The following is a 17,428-nucleotide window of genomic DNA, read 5'->3' as shown; positions in this document are numbered from 1 at the left end:
TTCCCTAATTAGCTTTGCCGGCCGCTGTATTTAATATTGACGTTATTTATTTCTAACAGGACGAATGCAAATCGTTAACGCTTGCACTTCGCACATGCTAATCGGGGACGACACTTTCCGCACTTTTAAAGAAAGACTCTTCTTGACCAATATCCAGTTTAGGCGGAAAGTGTCGTCCCTCATTAGCTTGTGCGGACTGCACAGGCTTAACTGGGACGACACTTTACGCACATGTATTTAACCCCATATCTCAGTACGCAACACATTTCAAATTAAAACTCACCAGCGCCGGCTGCCAGAGGAGCAGATCATGGTTGATGTAAAAGCATAGGTAGCCGTACTGTAGCCAGCCGCTTGCACACTTGATCTTTTTAACTGGAATATGAGCCTTGTTCTAAGAAAACTGGGCTTATGCATGTGCGTAAAGTGTCGTGCCAGATTAGCCTGTGCAGTCCGCACAGGCTAATCAGGGACGACACTTTTCGCCTAAACTTGATTTTCGGTAAGGAAGGACTTCATTGAAACTTAAAATACCATAAAAGCGGAGAGTGTCGTCCCTGATTAGCCTGTGTGGACTGCACAGGCTAATCTGGGACGACACTTTACGCACATGCATTATGCCCATTTTTCTCAAAACACGACTCATATAAACGTGAGCAGCGCTCTGTGAAAACGGGACTCTATGCATGTACGTAAAGTTTCGTCCAAGACAAGCATGTACAGTCTAAGTAGGGACGAGACTTTACGCCTTTAATGGAAGTTTTCAGTTTTCCCTTTAAAGGAAGTTCCTTCTTAACGAAAATAAAGTTTTGGCGGAAATTTTCGTCCCTGATTAGCCTGTGCGATTTGCAAAGGATAAAATTGGGAAGACACTTAACGCACATTTAGTAAGTCCCGTTTTGCCAGGGCGAGGCCCAAATATTAAAAATACTACAAATTGATGAAAGTTATCAATGGCAGCGTACATCGATCGCTATGGTAAGTATTGTTACTTGAAAATCAAATCTAGACATCAGACATTTTAACGTTTGAAAGCGCCCAGATATTCCACCATTATAGCCGTTAATTTGAAATCGTACCGATTCAGTTTGACGTTTTCAAACCATTTTAAATCAACACGAATTTGCTGCATGTTGAACAATAAACAGTAGCAGCGCTCTCTTTTAACTTATCACTCACAATGTACATACATTCCTGTCGCGCTCTGTGAAAACGGGACTAAATGCATGTGCGTAACGTGTTGTCCCAGCTCAGCCTGTGGGAGCTGCACAGGCTTACCAGGAACGATAATGTTTGATGTAATCGATTTTCGTTTAATGAAAGTCTCTTCTAATCGAAAATCAAGTCTAGGCGGAAGGTGTCGTCCCTGATAAGACAGTGCGGACTCCCCAGGCAAATCGGACACTAAACTGTATGCATATACGTTAAGCCCCGTTTTCCAAGAGCGAGGCTCGCTCTAACTTCATTGATATTTGTCGGGCAATTATAACGTGTTTGGTTCCCAGATAAGGCTTGAACAATCGAAACCTAATGTTGCGAAATAGTTATCCTATAATTAAAAACCGAACATATGGTTGCTGTTCTGCATAAACTGGTCACAGTCAACATTTTACTTTCTTTTAAGTGACCGTCACACTAAGACCACTCAGCTGCCAACAATTATATTACTGAAATACATGGATGCTACCCGATGCTGCGCTTTTCGATGGTTCCTTGTCTTAAAAAAAGGGAAATACCTGCCTGAACAGTCACTGGAGGAGACGGATATGACCATTTGCATGTTTCCAACCTTAAGGGATATCGTATGTAAAGTTAAATCTAATTCGGGTCATATGTTGCTATACTCTGATGCAGAAATATAAAATTCATCAGTAGATGTCATATTACTATTCAAAAGGCAATTAGTGTCTGAAGATTAATTGAACCAAAACAACATGAAAATATCCGCATTGCCACTTATTTCGACTGGCTCGCATGAATTGTCATAAAATTCACATCGTTAGCGTCCCAGATCGGAAAAAGATTTTTTTAAGGCAATACCTCTCGAAAAAAAAATCAATGGAGCGGTATAACCCAACACTATTAACCCAGTTATGCCTAGTCGACTCTCCATTCTTTCTAAATTGGATCAATTTATTTCCAAAATAAGGGATGTCTAGTATACTTATTTCTATATTTAGAATATTTCTTACAGAAATTCCATTAAGCAAACAGCGCAGATCCTGATGAGACGCCGCATCGTGCGGCGTCTCATCTGGGTCTACGCTGTTTGCCAAGGCCTTTTTATTAGACACTAGGCATAAATGGGTTAAGAAAGCATTTGTTTTGCTAACGAGGTGGTCATAAGTACGGTTTAAATATCCTAACCAAAAATATTGAAAAAAATCTGTTATTTTTTTAAAGTTTCAGCATTATAGCAACGCAGCTGTTTCATTTCCAGGCATCACACGTAAAAAATCCCAACCAAAATATAGACGGGTGCTATTTCACATGCTGGTTAACATGTTTGTTCAGTTTAGGCCAAAAAGCAGCAATACATTTTGAGACACAAGCGACACAAGCGAAATATGGTAGCGTGCAAGGTCACGATATGTTTACAAAGCATCGGTCCTTTCGCACCAATACTCTTTGAGTAACGCGCAACACAAAATAGTGAAGCGAATGGACTAACGGATCTACGGACTAGAGCGAATGTATATGCCACCACCCGAACCAAGTCATAAAGTAGGGGAATATTTTGTCTGCCAAAATATCGATTCGAACGCTCGTAAATTACATGTACCATCAAATAAGCAAAATGTCAGTAAGGACATCGTGCGCAATGCTGGGAAGCAATTTTACGTTCAAACGTGTAATGGTTGTTTATATGAGTCGCGTTCTCAGAAAACTGGGCATAATGCATGTGCATAAAGTGTTGTCCCAGATTAGCCTGTGCAGTCCGTACAGGCTAATCAGGGACGACACTTTCCGCATAAACTTGATTTTCAGTATGGATGGACTTCCTTGAAACTAAAAATACCATAAAAGCGAAAAGTGTCGTCCCTGATTAGTCTGTGCGGACTGCACAGTCTAATCTAGGACGACACTTTACGCACATGCATTTTGACCAGTTTTCTCTGAACGCGACTCATATAATTCATAGGAATCAGTCCAATCTGAGCAAGCTATAGCATTGTGTATACCGATAGTTGTACTGATAACTCACAAGGGACGCAGGAATTGTTCGAAAGGCGAAAGGCACGACGACACTCGCACCTATGGCAATTGCATAATGTATTTGCTGTGAGGCAGTCTTCATCACTAAAACAATGGCCGCCAAGCTCACCGAGATCTGAAGTAAAATAGAAGCCTCATTCTGGGATAACTGGGTTGATTCGTGCGCGTAATGTTACGTCCCAGATTAGTGTGTGCAGTCCGCACATGCAATCAGGGAAGACACCTTTCCGCCTTTACTTTCCTCAAACAGGAAATACATGAAAGTGGAAAGTGTCGACCCTGACTTGCCTGTACGGACTGCACGGGCAGAGCTGGGACAAGACATTTCGCTCATGAATTAAGTCAAATTTTCACAGCGCGTGGCTCAATAGTATAAAAAAACATGGGTGCAAATCATCAAAACATCAAAGGGCGCTATGATACATTTTCGAAGAATTATAGCATATTTTATGTTAAATTTAAGATTTGCCTCGAACAACCCATAATTTAACATGATAATATGTCATTAAAAAGACAAAGTTAATTACTTACATCAAGTAACATGATTGTTCTAAAATACTTAAGTCAATAAAATAAGACATGAAAATTGAAAGTAAACCTTAAGCATGCTAATGGCTTTGTGCAAAACACACATTATATATACAGAGAAACATAACCATCTTTAGCTAGTTTAAGTTCGGTTGCGTTGCAAAAAAATATGCATTATAATTTCGGCGGGTAGAATTAACAAACGTTTGAATAAGAGGGGCTCTAAAGAAAAAACAGCAGAAAACTAATAGTAATAGATGCCGAAAACTACGACAAAACTTTTAATGGTATTGAGTATTGACAACAACACTAGACGGTCAATTGCTTTCTGGAAGTACTTTGTCAATCCAGCAATGATAAATAAAATATGCTTGAGCACCATTGAACTTTTGTCTAACCTAAGAAATCGTCAGTTAATGAGAAAGACTGATGCATACTCGTGCAAGAAAATGTATTTTTGATTGTAAAACAAGTATAACTAAAAAGCATATTATGACATAACCTTTGTAGACTCAATTTGCATATTATTAAGAAAACAATGATTTCAGAAACCTTCAAACATGTTTAAATTAAATCAGATGTCAGTCACTAATAAAACTAAAGAAATCTAAGTCGTTATAAAACATATTTAGGCAGTTTAAAATAATTTCTTTCATAAGACATTTTGCAAAAAAAGTAAAATTCAAAATATTATGATCTACAAATCTATTTAGAAACATTTATTTTTTCTATTCAAAATAAGTATCACTGAGGAAGATTTTATACCCTACACTGGTACCATGTGAATTGTTTTACAATATATTCAAACACTTCAATATATTCAAACACTTCAATCTAAAATGCTGTTATATCCTAAATTATAATTATTTCAGCATCTTTGAGATATTAACCATGAAATTTAAAGTCGCTTCACATTTGGCAAAAAAATACCACAACACAGCACTTAGTAAAGTCACTCAACCCGTTCCGAATTCGCATATTATTGATCTAACAAGACTGTTAAATCAAACTGATAATAAGCGTATGCCTGATTCAACTGGCCCAAGGCTCATGACCTTAAGTTGTTTCTAATCACTAAATTACTGACCTAATAAGGATAGTATTTTACTAAAAATGATTTTTAAGGTGATTCCTTTTTAGGGCCCAATCTGCATTAATTGAAAATTTGAAATTTATTTTGAACACACAATTATTCATTGAAAGAAATGACACTCTGTTTCATATTTTAGAAATGTGTGGAAGATTCAAAGAATTTATAATCAAACTCTTTCTTTAAGACAAAATCACAATTTCAGAAATCTTACGGAGCAAGAATCATTGTTTGGCAAATATAGATGCCACTGATTTGTATAGCTTGTATATCTGACACAAGGTCAAGGTCAACCCAAATTAGATGATAGATAGTGGCCATATGTAATAATTGTACTTATTTTACTTACAATATATTTTATATTAATACAAAAACGTTCAAGATAAAAGTCCACGCGCTGCTGAATGATGTACATTTGCCATAAGCAACATATTCGTAAGTACGCAAGTCTTGCACATTTGGATAAAATAGAAAATAGAGTTAACCAACAAATAACCCAATTCAAGTATTGTTTATCCGTAAGAATGTCGAAGTCGCAAGGTGAAATGGATGAACAAGGAATTGCCATAAGCTACAAACATGTAAGCATGAAAAATGTGTAGCAATCGGTGTTGGGGCTCCACAAAACGTTGACTTGACTACATGCCTTCACCGTCAAGATGCCAAAGTTATCAAAAATATAAGTGAGGCGCGCTCTGAGAATATGGGTTTTTATGTATGTGCGTTGAATGTCATCCCATATAAGCCTGTGTAGTCCGTACATGCAAATCAGGGGCGACATTTTTCGCTTTCATTGTATTTTTCGTTTATAGGTAGACCAATCTTGCCGAACATCCAGTTTAAGCGGAAAATGTCGTCCCTGAGCATTAGCCTTTGCGGACTGCACAATCTAATCCAGGAGGACGCTTTACACACATGCATTAAATCCCTTTTTCACAGAGTGAGGCGTAAGGCATGTAGAAATTGACATTTTATACATTACCTTTCCACTCGCACCATCCTTTTCTGCAAATCTGAAACAAATATGATACGTTGTTATTGATATTTTTTTTAAACATCCTCATTTGTTACTTTAGTTGACATTTTCTTGGTTACAAGAAATTCAAATGAGTGCTACTTTTCATCTGATTATGGCTCTAAATTCAATATAGCAAGAACATGATAAATAAAAATTACACCTTAACTAACGAGAGAACTTAATGTAAATAAACCAAATGTCTACGACTCACTAAGGAGTGTTCTTAGTCTTCATATAATAAGGTTATGGTAAGCCAATTATACCCCTCAACTGACAAGGAACTTTTGTCTAAATAAACCAATAGAACGGTGAACCAGTTATTCCACTTAACTCAGGAGAGTCCAAAGTCTACACAAAACAAGAATATGGTCAACAGCGTCTTATCTGAAAGGACTCATAAGTCTAAATAAACCAATCGTTCGGTAAACAAGAACTACCGTTTATCTGACGAGAGTAATTGGTCTTTATAAGACAAGGGCATTGATTGCGTCCGTTAGTCTGAATCCTACGTCTAAAATAATAAAATGAACGACTTCAAACACTCATCTGACGAGACTCATTTATCTAAATATAAATATTCACAAAAACAACGAATGCGTCTGCTCCACTGACGAGAATTCTAAGTCTTAATATGAACCGATATATGGTCAACAACTGCTTGCGTTCGCTTATTCAACAAGAGTCATTATTCTTTATGACGAAAATACAAGTTAAAGCAACGGATGCTACCACTTATTTGATGAGAGTGTGATATATGGATATAACAAGAGCATTACCAACGACAGCTACCGCTCATCAAGCGATAATCCTCAGTCTGAATATAACAAGAGCATTACCAACGACAGCTACCGCTCATTAGCGATAATCCTCAGTCTGAATATAACAAGAGCATTACCAACGACAGCTACCGCTCATTAGCGACAATCCTCAGTCTGAATATAACAAGAGCATTACCAACGACAGCTACCGCTAATTAGCGACAATCCTCAGTCTGGATATAACAAGAGCATTACCAACGACAGCTACCGCTCATTAGCGACAATCCTCAGTCTGGATATAACAAGAGCATTACCAACGACAGCTACCGCTCATTAGCGACAATCCTCAGTCTGAATATAACAAGAGCATTACCAACGACAGCTACCGCTCATTTAGCGACAATCCTCAGTCTGGATATAACAAGAGCATTACCAACGACAGCTACCGCTCATTAGCGACAGTCCTCAGTCTGGATATAACAAGAGCATGACCAACGACAGCTACCGCTCATTAGCGACAGTCCTCAGTCTGGATATAACAAAAGCATGACCAATGGTCAACGAGTCCTTCCTCTTAGCATAACAAGAGATTTTCTAAAAGGTGCTAATTTTCATGTGACGATAATCCCAAATCTGGAGATCACAAAAGCATGGACAAACAGTGCTACTTCTAATTTGATGTTAGTTCTTAGTCAAACTAAAACAATAGCATTGCAAACGAGTGCTAACTCTACCGCTCATATGGAAATTGTATTTTGTCAAAATATAAAAAGAATATGATACACAGATGCTACCACTTAGCTGCCAAAATAACTTAGTCTACATATACCAAAAGAGTGGTCAATAAGTGTTTTGCTTATCAGAAGTTATTTCTTAGTCTAAATATACGTAAAGCATGGCCAATAAGTGCTACCATGTAACTGATAAAGAGTCCTGAGTCTAAATATAACCAGAGCATAGCAAATTAGTGCAACCGCTAAACCGAAGAAAATGATAATTTTAAATATAAAAAAGAGCATGGAAAAACACTACTTTTGATCAATTAACAGATTCAAAATTTAAAGTAACACAATAATTAACAACGGGTTCCTCATTTAACCAGGGTCCTATCCTGAACATAAAAAGAGAAGGTCAACAAGTACTACCGCACATCGTAATGCAATCCTTAGTTTAGAAATTACAAGATTTTGATCAACGAGCATTGCAGCTCATCTAAGACTGCTTAGTCTAAACAAAAAAATGAAACGCCAACTTCTCATCTTACTACAAAAAACAAGAGAATGATCAACGATTACTATATTTTATATAAGTTAGATCGTTTCCCTAAATGCAACAAGAGGATCCTAACAATCACTTCCGCGTATCTGACAATAATTCTTAATCTTCACAAAACGAGATTTTGGTCAATGGATTCAACTGTAAATCTGACGCGAGTCCATGTGTCGATACAAAAAAGCCTGTCAAACGAGATCTACCTCTCATCAGACGAGATCTACCTCTCATCTGACGAGATCTACCTCTAATCTGTCGAGATCTACCATGCATCTGACGAGATCTACCTCTCATCTGACGAGATCTACCTCTCATCTGACGAGATCTAACCCTCATCTGACGAGATTCTTCATTTTAAATATAACACAATCATGACCACCGTGTACAACCGTACATTTGAAGAAAGTCCTAAGTCAAAATATCAAAAGAGCATGACTAGAGAATACCACAGCTTATCTGAGTCTAAATATGCCAAACGACATCCACCGCTTATTGGACGAGAGTCCATTGTCTAAATGTAACAAGAGCAGAGCCAGTGGGTGCTACCACTACTATGTAAACCCATTTATGCCGAGTGGACTCTTCCATCTTTCAAAATTCGATCAATTTATTTCCAAAATAAGGGATGTCAAGTGTATTTATTTCTATATTTAGAATATTTCTTACAGAAATTCCTTTAAGCAAACAGCGCAGACCCTGATGAGACGCCGCATCATGCGGCGTCTAATCTGGGTCTACGCTGTTTGCCAAGGATTTTTTCTAGACGCTAGGCATAAATGGGTTAAGTGTCCGTACCCTAAATATTACAATATCATGACCAACGGGCATTACCGTTAATTTGACACGCGTCTTAAATAATATAACAAAGCATTGCTAACGATTATAGGTGCACATTTGAAGTGTTAAATATACAAGTGTCGTTTTTAAGACTTTTGTGCGAAAAAAATTTGTAAGTTTACTTTGATAAAAAAAAAATTGCCATATCTAACCACGAAAATCATCTGAAGGGCATGTAATAGACAGTTCATGTATCTGGAATACACGAATGCCTGTTACCTTTGCCGTTTTCAAATGGTGTGTCAGACATCATGTCCGACAGTTTTCAAATGAGTCGCGTTCTGAGAAAACTGGGCATAATGCATGTGCGTAAGGTGATGTCCCACATAAGCCTGTGCAGTCCGCACAGGATAATCAGGGACGACAATTTCCGCTTTTATGACATTTTTCGTTTAAATGAAGTCTCTTCTTTGCAAAAATCTAATTAAGGCGGAAAGTGTCGTCCCTGATAAGCCTGTGCGGAATCCACAGGCTAATCTGGGACGACACTTTACGCACATGCATTATGCCCAGTTTTCTTATAACACGACACACATGTTTGTCAGATATTCTTTTGTCTGATTTGTCTGACTTTGTTTCGCAAAGTCTGCTTTTTTTGGTGCATATTAATGTTTTTAAACATATATATATAAACTTGATCAAATTAAAAAAAATGCTTTTAAGAAAAAAAAGCATATCCGACGAGCCCACATACAATCTTTACAATCCCTTTTAGGCAAACCCATTTGTATTAAAACGTTCTCTAGAAATACATTGCGAAGGTATGAAAACAAATTACAGGCAAACAAAATGTATAAATAAAACAAAATACTAAAATGATTGTTCTAATTCAAAATTGTTGTTTAATGAACATTAAGTATAGAGTAATGATTCTGCAAATTCTTGTCATAAAAGCTCATTCCACAAGCCAGAACACAAATACAAAGTTTGCAAGCGTTTTCATGGCTAGTAGATCTCAACATTTCGAGTATAACAAAAACACCCACCGATGTCTATCAAAAACTATTTTTTATTAAACACTTCATTGCAGAAACCATACCTTGAGCTTTTTGAGGACTATAAACAATTGAATAGAATCGATTGTTAAAATATATATTAAAGCATGTATCCTTTGTGTAAAACCCCGGGGAAATGCATTTCGGTAGAATGGTTCTCTGCTAACTACACGTTATATATGTGCCTCGCTCTGTTAAAATAAGGGTTAAATGCATGTTCGTAAAGTGTCGTCACAGATAAGCGTGTGTGATGACATTTTTTGCTCATCCATTAAACCCCATTTTTTAAGAGCGAGCCTCATATTTATAATAACTGACCATTCCTTCCTGTTGCTCGCACCGGGTGTTACTCAGGACAGAGACATAGCGAACATTGTTGTTCCCATCGCTGCACGGGATCCCCACCTTGCACATATACCGCGGGTAAGTCTAGGAAACACTCAGAGACGGAGAGCATTTTTCAAAAACAAACTCCACACATTTAATTACAATTGGAAACTTTTCTAACGCAACGCGCAATTTAAGACTTTTCTAACACAACGCTTTGAAAACTGTAATGCTTTTGATTTTAAAAAAAAGCGCATTTGATCATTTGACTACATAATGTGCAAGCTAACGATACAAGCAATCACTCGTTAAGCACTCGAGTGTATTCGCCTCCATAGCACGTTTCAAAGAACAACTGCTTGGTCCACGGTGCCTATACCACGTGACTTTAAGATCTGTGTTGGGAGAATAAAGCACGACCCAGATAACGTTTTTAAGAATGTCTTTTAAAATATTTTATCATTTTTAATGGAATAAAGTGGAGAGCCTGCTCATTCGTTTGAGTTTTCTATAGGTATCCTGATTTTTTAAACAAATAAGTATTATTTCAGTAAAGTTCAACCGCGGTTTATCCTATTCAAAATGGTGAAATATTAAAAAAGACATCCTTAAAAATGGTATCTGGGTCGCGCTTTATTATCCCAACACAGACCTTAAAAAGTCACATGGTATAGGCATCGTGTGTTCTAATCAACCGAATGATACAAACTGTGATCCAATAAATATTAATAGAAAGGTCACACACGTGATGACGTTTCTGTCCGAGGCCATGTTTTTAATAAATTTAAATCAAAGGGCAACATATTTACTCGTCAACACTTAGCGGTTTGAATCCAGACCAGAGCCACTGATGTTAAACGTGTCGTATATTGCTAAAAATCCATCAATTATAAGCAAAGCAAAATAAAACTCAAGTTGAATAAGCAGAGAAAGTAATGCATAACATCTAAGGATTTAACATTTTTAGGGCAACCACACAAAGCTTAGATTGATAAAGAAAAAACTATATGTATGCAAAAATGAACCTCATTGAGTAAAAATCCTGAAATAATTTGTTATTATTTGGAAACGAACCCTAAACGACTTCGAAATCAAACTTGATCTGTTTTATTTATGACACATGTATGGTAAACTCATTTTCATAGTGTAAGACTTTCCTGAATGACTGTCCGGAAATGTCTACAACCAATTGATGAAGCAACAGACTCGCAGACCGCTATTAAGCAAACCTTCAAGCTCACTCACCAAAACTATTTATGGTTCGGTTATATTTAGAAATTTATCAATATTAATATTTCATTTGCTGCGTTTGGGTATTTAGTTCATTGTTACTTTTTTACTTTGTTCGTAAAGATACTCATTTCAAAATACAATGCGTTCAAAATGCAATTAGGTTAAACAAAATGAGCATATGTAATTATAGTTACTACCGTTTGGCCACTGTGTCTTGCAGTAAGCCCCATGTTGAGTTTGCACACAGTGTCATATCTATACGGTACCGCCGTTTTGTTTAAAGAAATAAAAGCATCCCACTCGGCACTGGAAAACGAATTCTGAAAGGCACACGAGGAACCAGGCTGCCTGAAAATGGACAGATGCGCAATGTGAAGTGCCCCTCCGGTTAATATCATTAATATCTTTTTAAAAAAAGGAAGGACCCTTTCAATCGAAAATTATTCGGGGCAGTTTATTGACGGCTCATGTCATAATAAAAGAAAATGGAAATTAATTCCCGCACAAAAAGTGTGTGTTTGTGTGTTTGCAAGACACGTATGCTAATATATCTATATTCCGAAGCGTTTGGTTTAAATGGAATCTTTACATTACTTTATCCTTGCTAAGAAAGCACCTTAGCAGTTGGTTTGGTTTAAAATATTAAAGGAAATTTTCACAGATTATGGCATGTATTGAAGTTTGTCATTAAATGCTTTATATTAATAAATGTAAACATTGGATCTAAAAAGCTCCAGTAAAAATCAAGAATAAAAATAAAGAAAGAAAAAAAGTAACCATCAACTAGCCTCGAACCATTGACCCCTGGAGTAAAAGTCTATTTCTCAGACCTCTCGGCCATCCACGCTCATTCAATGAGTGATGAATTTAATACTCTATACAACAACAGAACTCTCCAAATTATTAAATTCTTTCACGGTTCAACCCATTATAATTTTCAGTTTTCTCATTCGTCAAAAGATGCATATAATGTATATTTTAGAGAATGGTAAATGTTTAGTATTACTGTTTCCTCACAAATATCATTACTACAACGAAAATTTAAAAATCTGAAAATTTACCGAAACGTAAAGGCATCTTTAATACAGGAAATGAAAGATCGAGTTTTTACGACCACAAATGAATGAATGTATTAATGTATTAATCAACAAATTAATATCTAAATATTTAAAAGAAACAAAAAGAACGTGATACTCGTATAAACACTATGCAAGAGTATTACACATATTCTAGGATTTCTCACATGTGATTGGAATTAGCATTTCACACAATTTGTGTATTACCACATTTGATTGGTGTGAATATTACACATATTTTGTGTATTCCCACATTTGATTGGTATGAATATTACACATGTTTAATGTATTCCCACATTTGATTGAAATGACTAGTACACATGTTTTATGCATTCACACATTTGATTGGTATGAATATTTCACATGTTTGATGTATTCCTATATTTGATTGGTATGAATATTTGCCATGTTTTGTGTATTCCCACATTTGATTGGAATGAATAATACACATATTTTGTGTATTCTTACATTTTATAGGTAAGAATATTACACATGTTTTGTGTATTCTCATATTTGATTGGTATGAATAATACACATATTTTGTGTATTCCCACATTTGATTGGTAGGAATACGACAAATGTTTTGTGTATTCCCACATTTGATTGGTATGAATATTACATATATTTTATGTATTTCCACATTTGATTTGTATGAATATTACACATATTTTGTGTATTCCTATATTTGATAGGTATGAATATTACACATGTTTTGTGTATTCCCACATTTGATTGGTATGAATAATACACAAATTTGTTGTATTCCCACATTTGATTGATAGGAATATTACACATGTTTTGTGTATTCCCACATTTGATTGGTATGAATACGACAAATGTTTTGTGTATTCCCACATTTGATTGGTATGAATATTACACATGTTTTGTGTATTCCCACATTTGATTGGTATGAATGTTACACATGTTTTGTGTATACCCACATTTGATTGGTATAATTTTTACAAGTAGTTAGTGTATTCTCACATTTGATTGGTATACATTTATCATATAGTTAGTGTACTCTCGCATTTGATTGGTATAAATATAACAGGTAGTTTGTTTATTGTCAACTTTGATTTCCCAATGGTAGGAGTAACATCGATTCAAATATTCAATTAAAAGAAAAAGAATATTAACAGTTGTTACACTGTATAATTAGTGTGAGTGTTGGGATTTAAATCCTACGGTGTAACCGATCCTTGGCATACGATTGATTTTCATTTGAGGTGAGTTGATCGGCATGCTCTGTTGCTAGGATAGCGAAATGTTTTAGTTTTGGTGATTTGATTGATACACTTTTATTGAAAATTGGATTGGATTGACAAGAAATGTTCACGAAGCAGACTGCTTTGTTGCTAACCGGTTGTTTTGCTGATTTAGTTGACGACAGAGTGTGAGAAATTAGTCATTACTCATTGTGAGTTGAACTTGGAATACTTTGACCACTGACTTAAAAAATCTGGTTCTGCGGATTTCCTTTATCAATTAGCTTATGTACTAGATACTTCCTGAAATTACAATGAAGGTTATTTTATGTTTTTATAAGTGCGTTTGTTTTAAAGTATGTCCACTAATATAAGTGCTTTTAAACTAAATGTAAAACGTTGATGGTTAATGTTTGCTACATAGCACAGCTCTTAAAAGCTTTACACAGAGAAATAGTACGAACTAAAATTAAAAACAACACGATCCAACGGAAAATTCTGCGTCCACATGCTGCCTGGATAGTTTTCAGGAAAGATAAAAACCATGCCGTATGCAATCAAATATATTAGCTCCATTAAATTTCTATTGTTTGTTTTGAAACCTAAAACTTATTGCATTTGGGCATTTCACAAGAAATCAAAAGTAGGTGGTCAATCGTTTAATATCATAACACTTTTTATGAAATGAACCGCGCTCTGGGTAAAGTGTTTATGTATGTCCGTGAAGTCATCTCATATTAGCATGTGCAGTCCACACAGGCTAATCAGAGAAGACACTTTCCGCTTGTATTGTATTGTTAGATAAAAGGAAGACTCTGCTTGACAAAAAAGTCCATTTTAGGCGGACGTGTCGTCCCAAATAAGCCTGTGCGGACTGCGCAGGTTAATTTGGGACGAGACGTAACGCACTTGCATTGTACACTCTATTCACAGATCATGACTCAAATGCATACTTACAGCGTGATATAATTACACACACTCATCATGCAAGTCAGGTATTGCGCAAACACTGGGTTTGGTTGGACTGCGCTTATCCAAGGAAACAAATCATTTCCCCGGTCCCAGAAATAGCACAGATTGCTTCCAGGATTACCCTGTCTGTCATAAAAAAAACAAAAACATCATTGATCCTTGCTTTGCGAAAAGGGGGTAAAATGCATGTTCTTCAAGTGTCGTCCCAGGTTAGCCCTTGCAGTCCGCACAAGCTAATCAGGGGCGGCACTTCCGCTTCTTGTATTTTTCGTTTAAAGGAAGACACTTTTTGACGAAAATCCAGTTAAGGCGGAACATGTCGTCCACAATTAGCCTGTATGGCCTGTACATGTTAATCTGGTATGACACTTAACGCACATGCATTAAATCCTCTATTTTCACAGAGCGTAACTCATATTCTAAGAATATCTAATTGAGTTATAAAACATACATTTTACCGATAATACAACAACGATGTTAATATATATAGTATCATGAGTTAAACATAGTTAATTAGACTGAAAGCATTTGTATTTTTATAGGCGTAGTCATCAATGTAATACAAAATGCACATTGTCCATAACTGTTGCCACAATAAAATAAAAATCAATTTATTGCCTTTATTATGAACTTATGAAAATATATAACATATTCTTGAAATCTTGTAGTATTCATGATTTTATTAATATAAAGCTATACCTATACAAATTACAAAAAATCAAGACAATAGTTATAATGTATTACGTTTCTTTTATCATGTTCTTCATACATTTTACATGCATACATTGACAACCCTCGTATTTAAGTTTCCTCACAAGTTTGTTTTACTAAAATGTTTTTAAAGTTTTAGTTATCTTTTTGAGTGGCATGATCATTAATGGCAATAACCTAATGTTTTAACTTTTATGGCATAAACATTCGCTGTTTAAAAGGTTTTGATGTAAGAAAAAGCACGGTTGTAATTTTGTCTTATTTTATATAATTGTCATGGTAATAGATTTTGCCGTACTCAAAATGTTAAAGTTATTTCAATTATTTGGTGTTCTTAATACAACACTAGTGTACAATGCCTTGCGAATCAAACTCACGCTTGGAGGACTGCGTGTGCCACCATAAAGTCCTCGCCGTGACCTAAAGCCTCGAGTGCGTGCACTGACGATGGTTGACATATGCCGCGATTTCCTAGGGCTGAAATAAGACAACGTTCGCTTAAATATCCATATCGAAGGTTTGTTTTATTTATAAAATATACATATTAAAGCCAAAAAATCCCTCTTTTGGGTAACGTACATTTTAAATATTTGCAATCTGAATCGTACGAATGAAAAGAATGTACTCACCCACACACACACATTTAAGTATTTTATAACATGGGTTTAGAAGGGATCAAACTCTTCCGAAAAATATCACGCTTTCGGAAACAAACATTTGTTGTATGTTATAAATAGCTGGTACATGATCATTACGTTATATACTTAAGTGTTTAATGATATTTTCAGTCATATTCATTTAATAAAGACTAAACATAAGGATGAACTTATGATTTAATAGCCATTAAACGACTTGATATTTTGCTTTAAGAGAAAACGCATGCAAAACTGAGGTAACACAAAATACTTAAGATTGTGACGTCAATATCTAATATAGAATTGGAGCATCAAATCGTATATCGTTTTTGATGTTATGCTTAACCTATTTGTCTATTGCTTGACAAAAATGGCTTACTCCTTACCTCTGTAGTAAGTGAGGGGTTTTTGGCTTACAGCGTCGACTAATGCTATATCTAGCCTGGAAAATACAAAATGAATGTTTTGGCAACATCACTCTAAGTTTCATCAGTATCCTTCGAGTATCCAATATACTGTTACAGATGTAAGTATATTCACATTATTGTAAGGACACTAAGGTCAATGTTTCACTTGATGATCAAAGGTCAATGACTCACTAGATGGTAAAAGGTCAATGTCTCACTAGATGGTCAAAGGTCAAAGGATCAAAGTAATATAATCTATCTAGAGCATATTCTTGACCACCAGGACATGAATTTCATGTATATGTATTAGGACGATACTATTTTGGGAATGTTCAGTAAAGCAAGCTAATTTTGGTCAGAATTCACAAAGCTCCTTATGAAAGATTGAAAAACATTCATAAAGTCTCTTTAAATGTTATGTATTTTTACATTAAAATGTTTAAATTCTTTAATTTGTTAAAATGATTATATGATATTATGTATTAAGCAGATAAGTTTGAAAAACGAAAGGTGTCGGGTCGAATTTGATGCTTTGCTCTTCTTCACTGTAACAGTATAATTACCTCCCTTAGTTTTAAAGTTGTCACTTCACCAATATGGTATTGTTACTTGAAATTCACAAAGTTAGTCAATTGAATCGTTAGAAACGATTAATAAAAAATTGTTAAAACAGTTGATAATTAAGAAGTGTTTCTTATAAAGTTATGCATATATAAATTCGACCTGTTCCTGTGGCAGTGAAGGAGAAATTCATGATTGGTAATATCCGTAGAGTACGGAGGGCATTTGGTAAGCTTCGTAAAAAGCGAAAAAGTTGGTCTCTTCTCCTGTGGTTGCGAGCCGGACAACAACAGAAGAAAATAAACGATACTTTAAAAAGCAATTTTCTGGAGAATTCGGGTAATAACATTCACTTTAAACGATGCAGCCCTTGTTGCAGAGTTCCTGTTGCAAGTTTAGAGCGTCTTCAGAGGGTTGGATTGAACGGAAGTCGTACTAGGAGGCGTACGCTTCACCTAGGATCTTGGGATGACGAAGAGCTAGCGGCTCATTGCATTGTGAAGATATTGAACGTAGAAGCTTTGTTGAAGGTAACGGTTCCTGTTTGTCGCATCGTACACATTCGTCGCGACAACATTATTTTTCAC

General features: G+C 35.8%; 1 protein-coding gene across 3 annotated transcripts in view; it reads right to left on the bottom strand.

The window, feature by feature from the left end:
- Positions 1–17,428, bottom strand: part of LOC127842161 (uncharacterized) — a 60,381-nt gene that overhangs the window by 5,975 nt on the left and 36,978 nt on the right. For 2 of the 3 annotated variants that reach the window (XM_052371512.1, XM_052371513.1), the window contains exons 7-14: positions 16,260–16,315; positions 15,616–15,715; positions 14,513–14,653; positions 11,472–11,622; positions 10,033–10,143; positions 5,817–5,847; positions 3,206–3,331; positions 284–375 (exon numbers count right to left, since the gene is read on the bottom strand). In XM_052371512.1, the coding sequence (XP_052227472.1) occupies positions 284–375; positions 3,206–3,331; positions 5,817–5,847; positions 10,033–10,143; positions 11,472–11,622; positions 14,513–14,653; positions 15,616–15,715; positions 16,260–16,315 (808 nt within the window). The remainder of the gene's footprint in view (positions 1–283; positions 376–3,205; positions 3,332–5,816; positions 5,848–10,032; positions 10,144–11,471; positions 11,623–14,512; positions 14,654–15,615; positions 15,716–16,259; positions 16,316–17,428) is intronic. The other variant, XM_052371514.1, reaches the window with a different exon arrangement.

The sequence above is a fragment of the Dreissena polymorpha genome, chromosome 8 (genome assembly GCF_020536995.1).
Source record: "Dreissena polymorpha isolate Duluth1 chromosome 8, UMN_Dpol_1.0, whole genome shotgun sequence".
Classification (NCBI taxonomy): Eukaryota; Metazoa; Mollusca; class Bivalvia; order Myida; family Dreissenidae; genus Dreissena; species Dreissena polymorpha.
The sequence above is the reverse complement of the archived record's forward strand: the minus strand, read 5'-3'. Positions and strand labels throughout refer to the sequence as shown.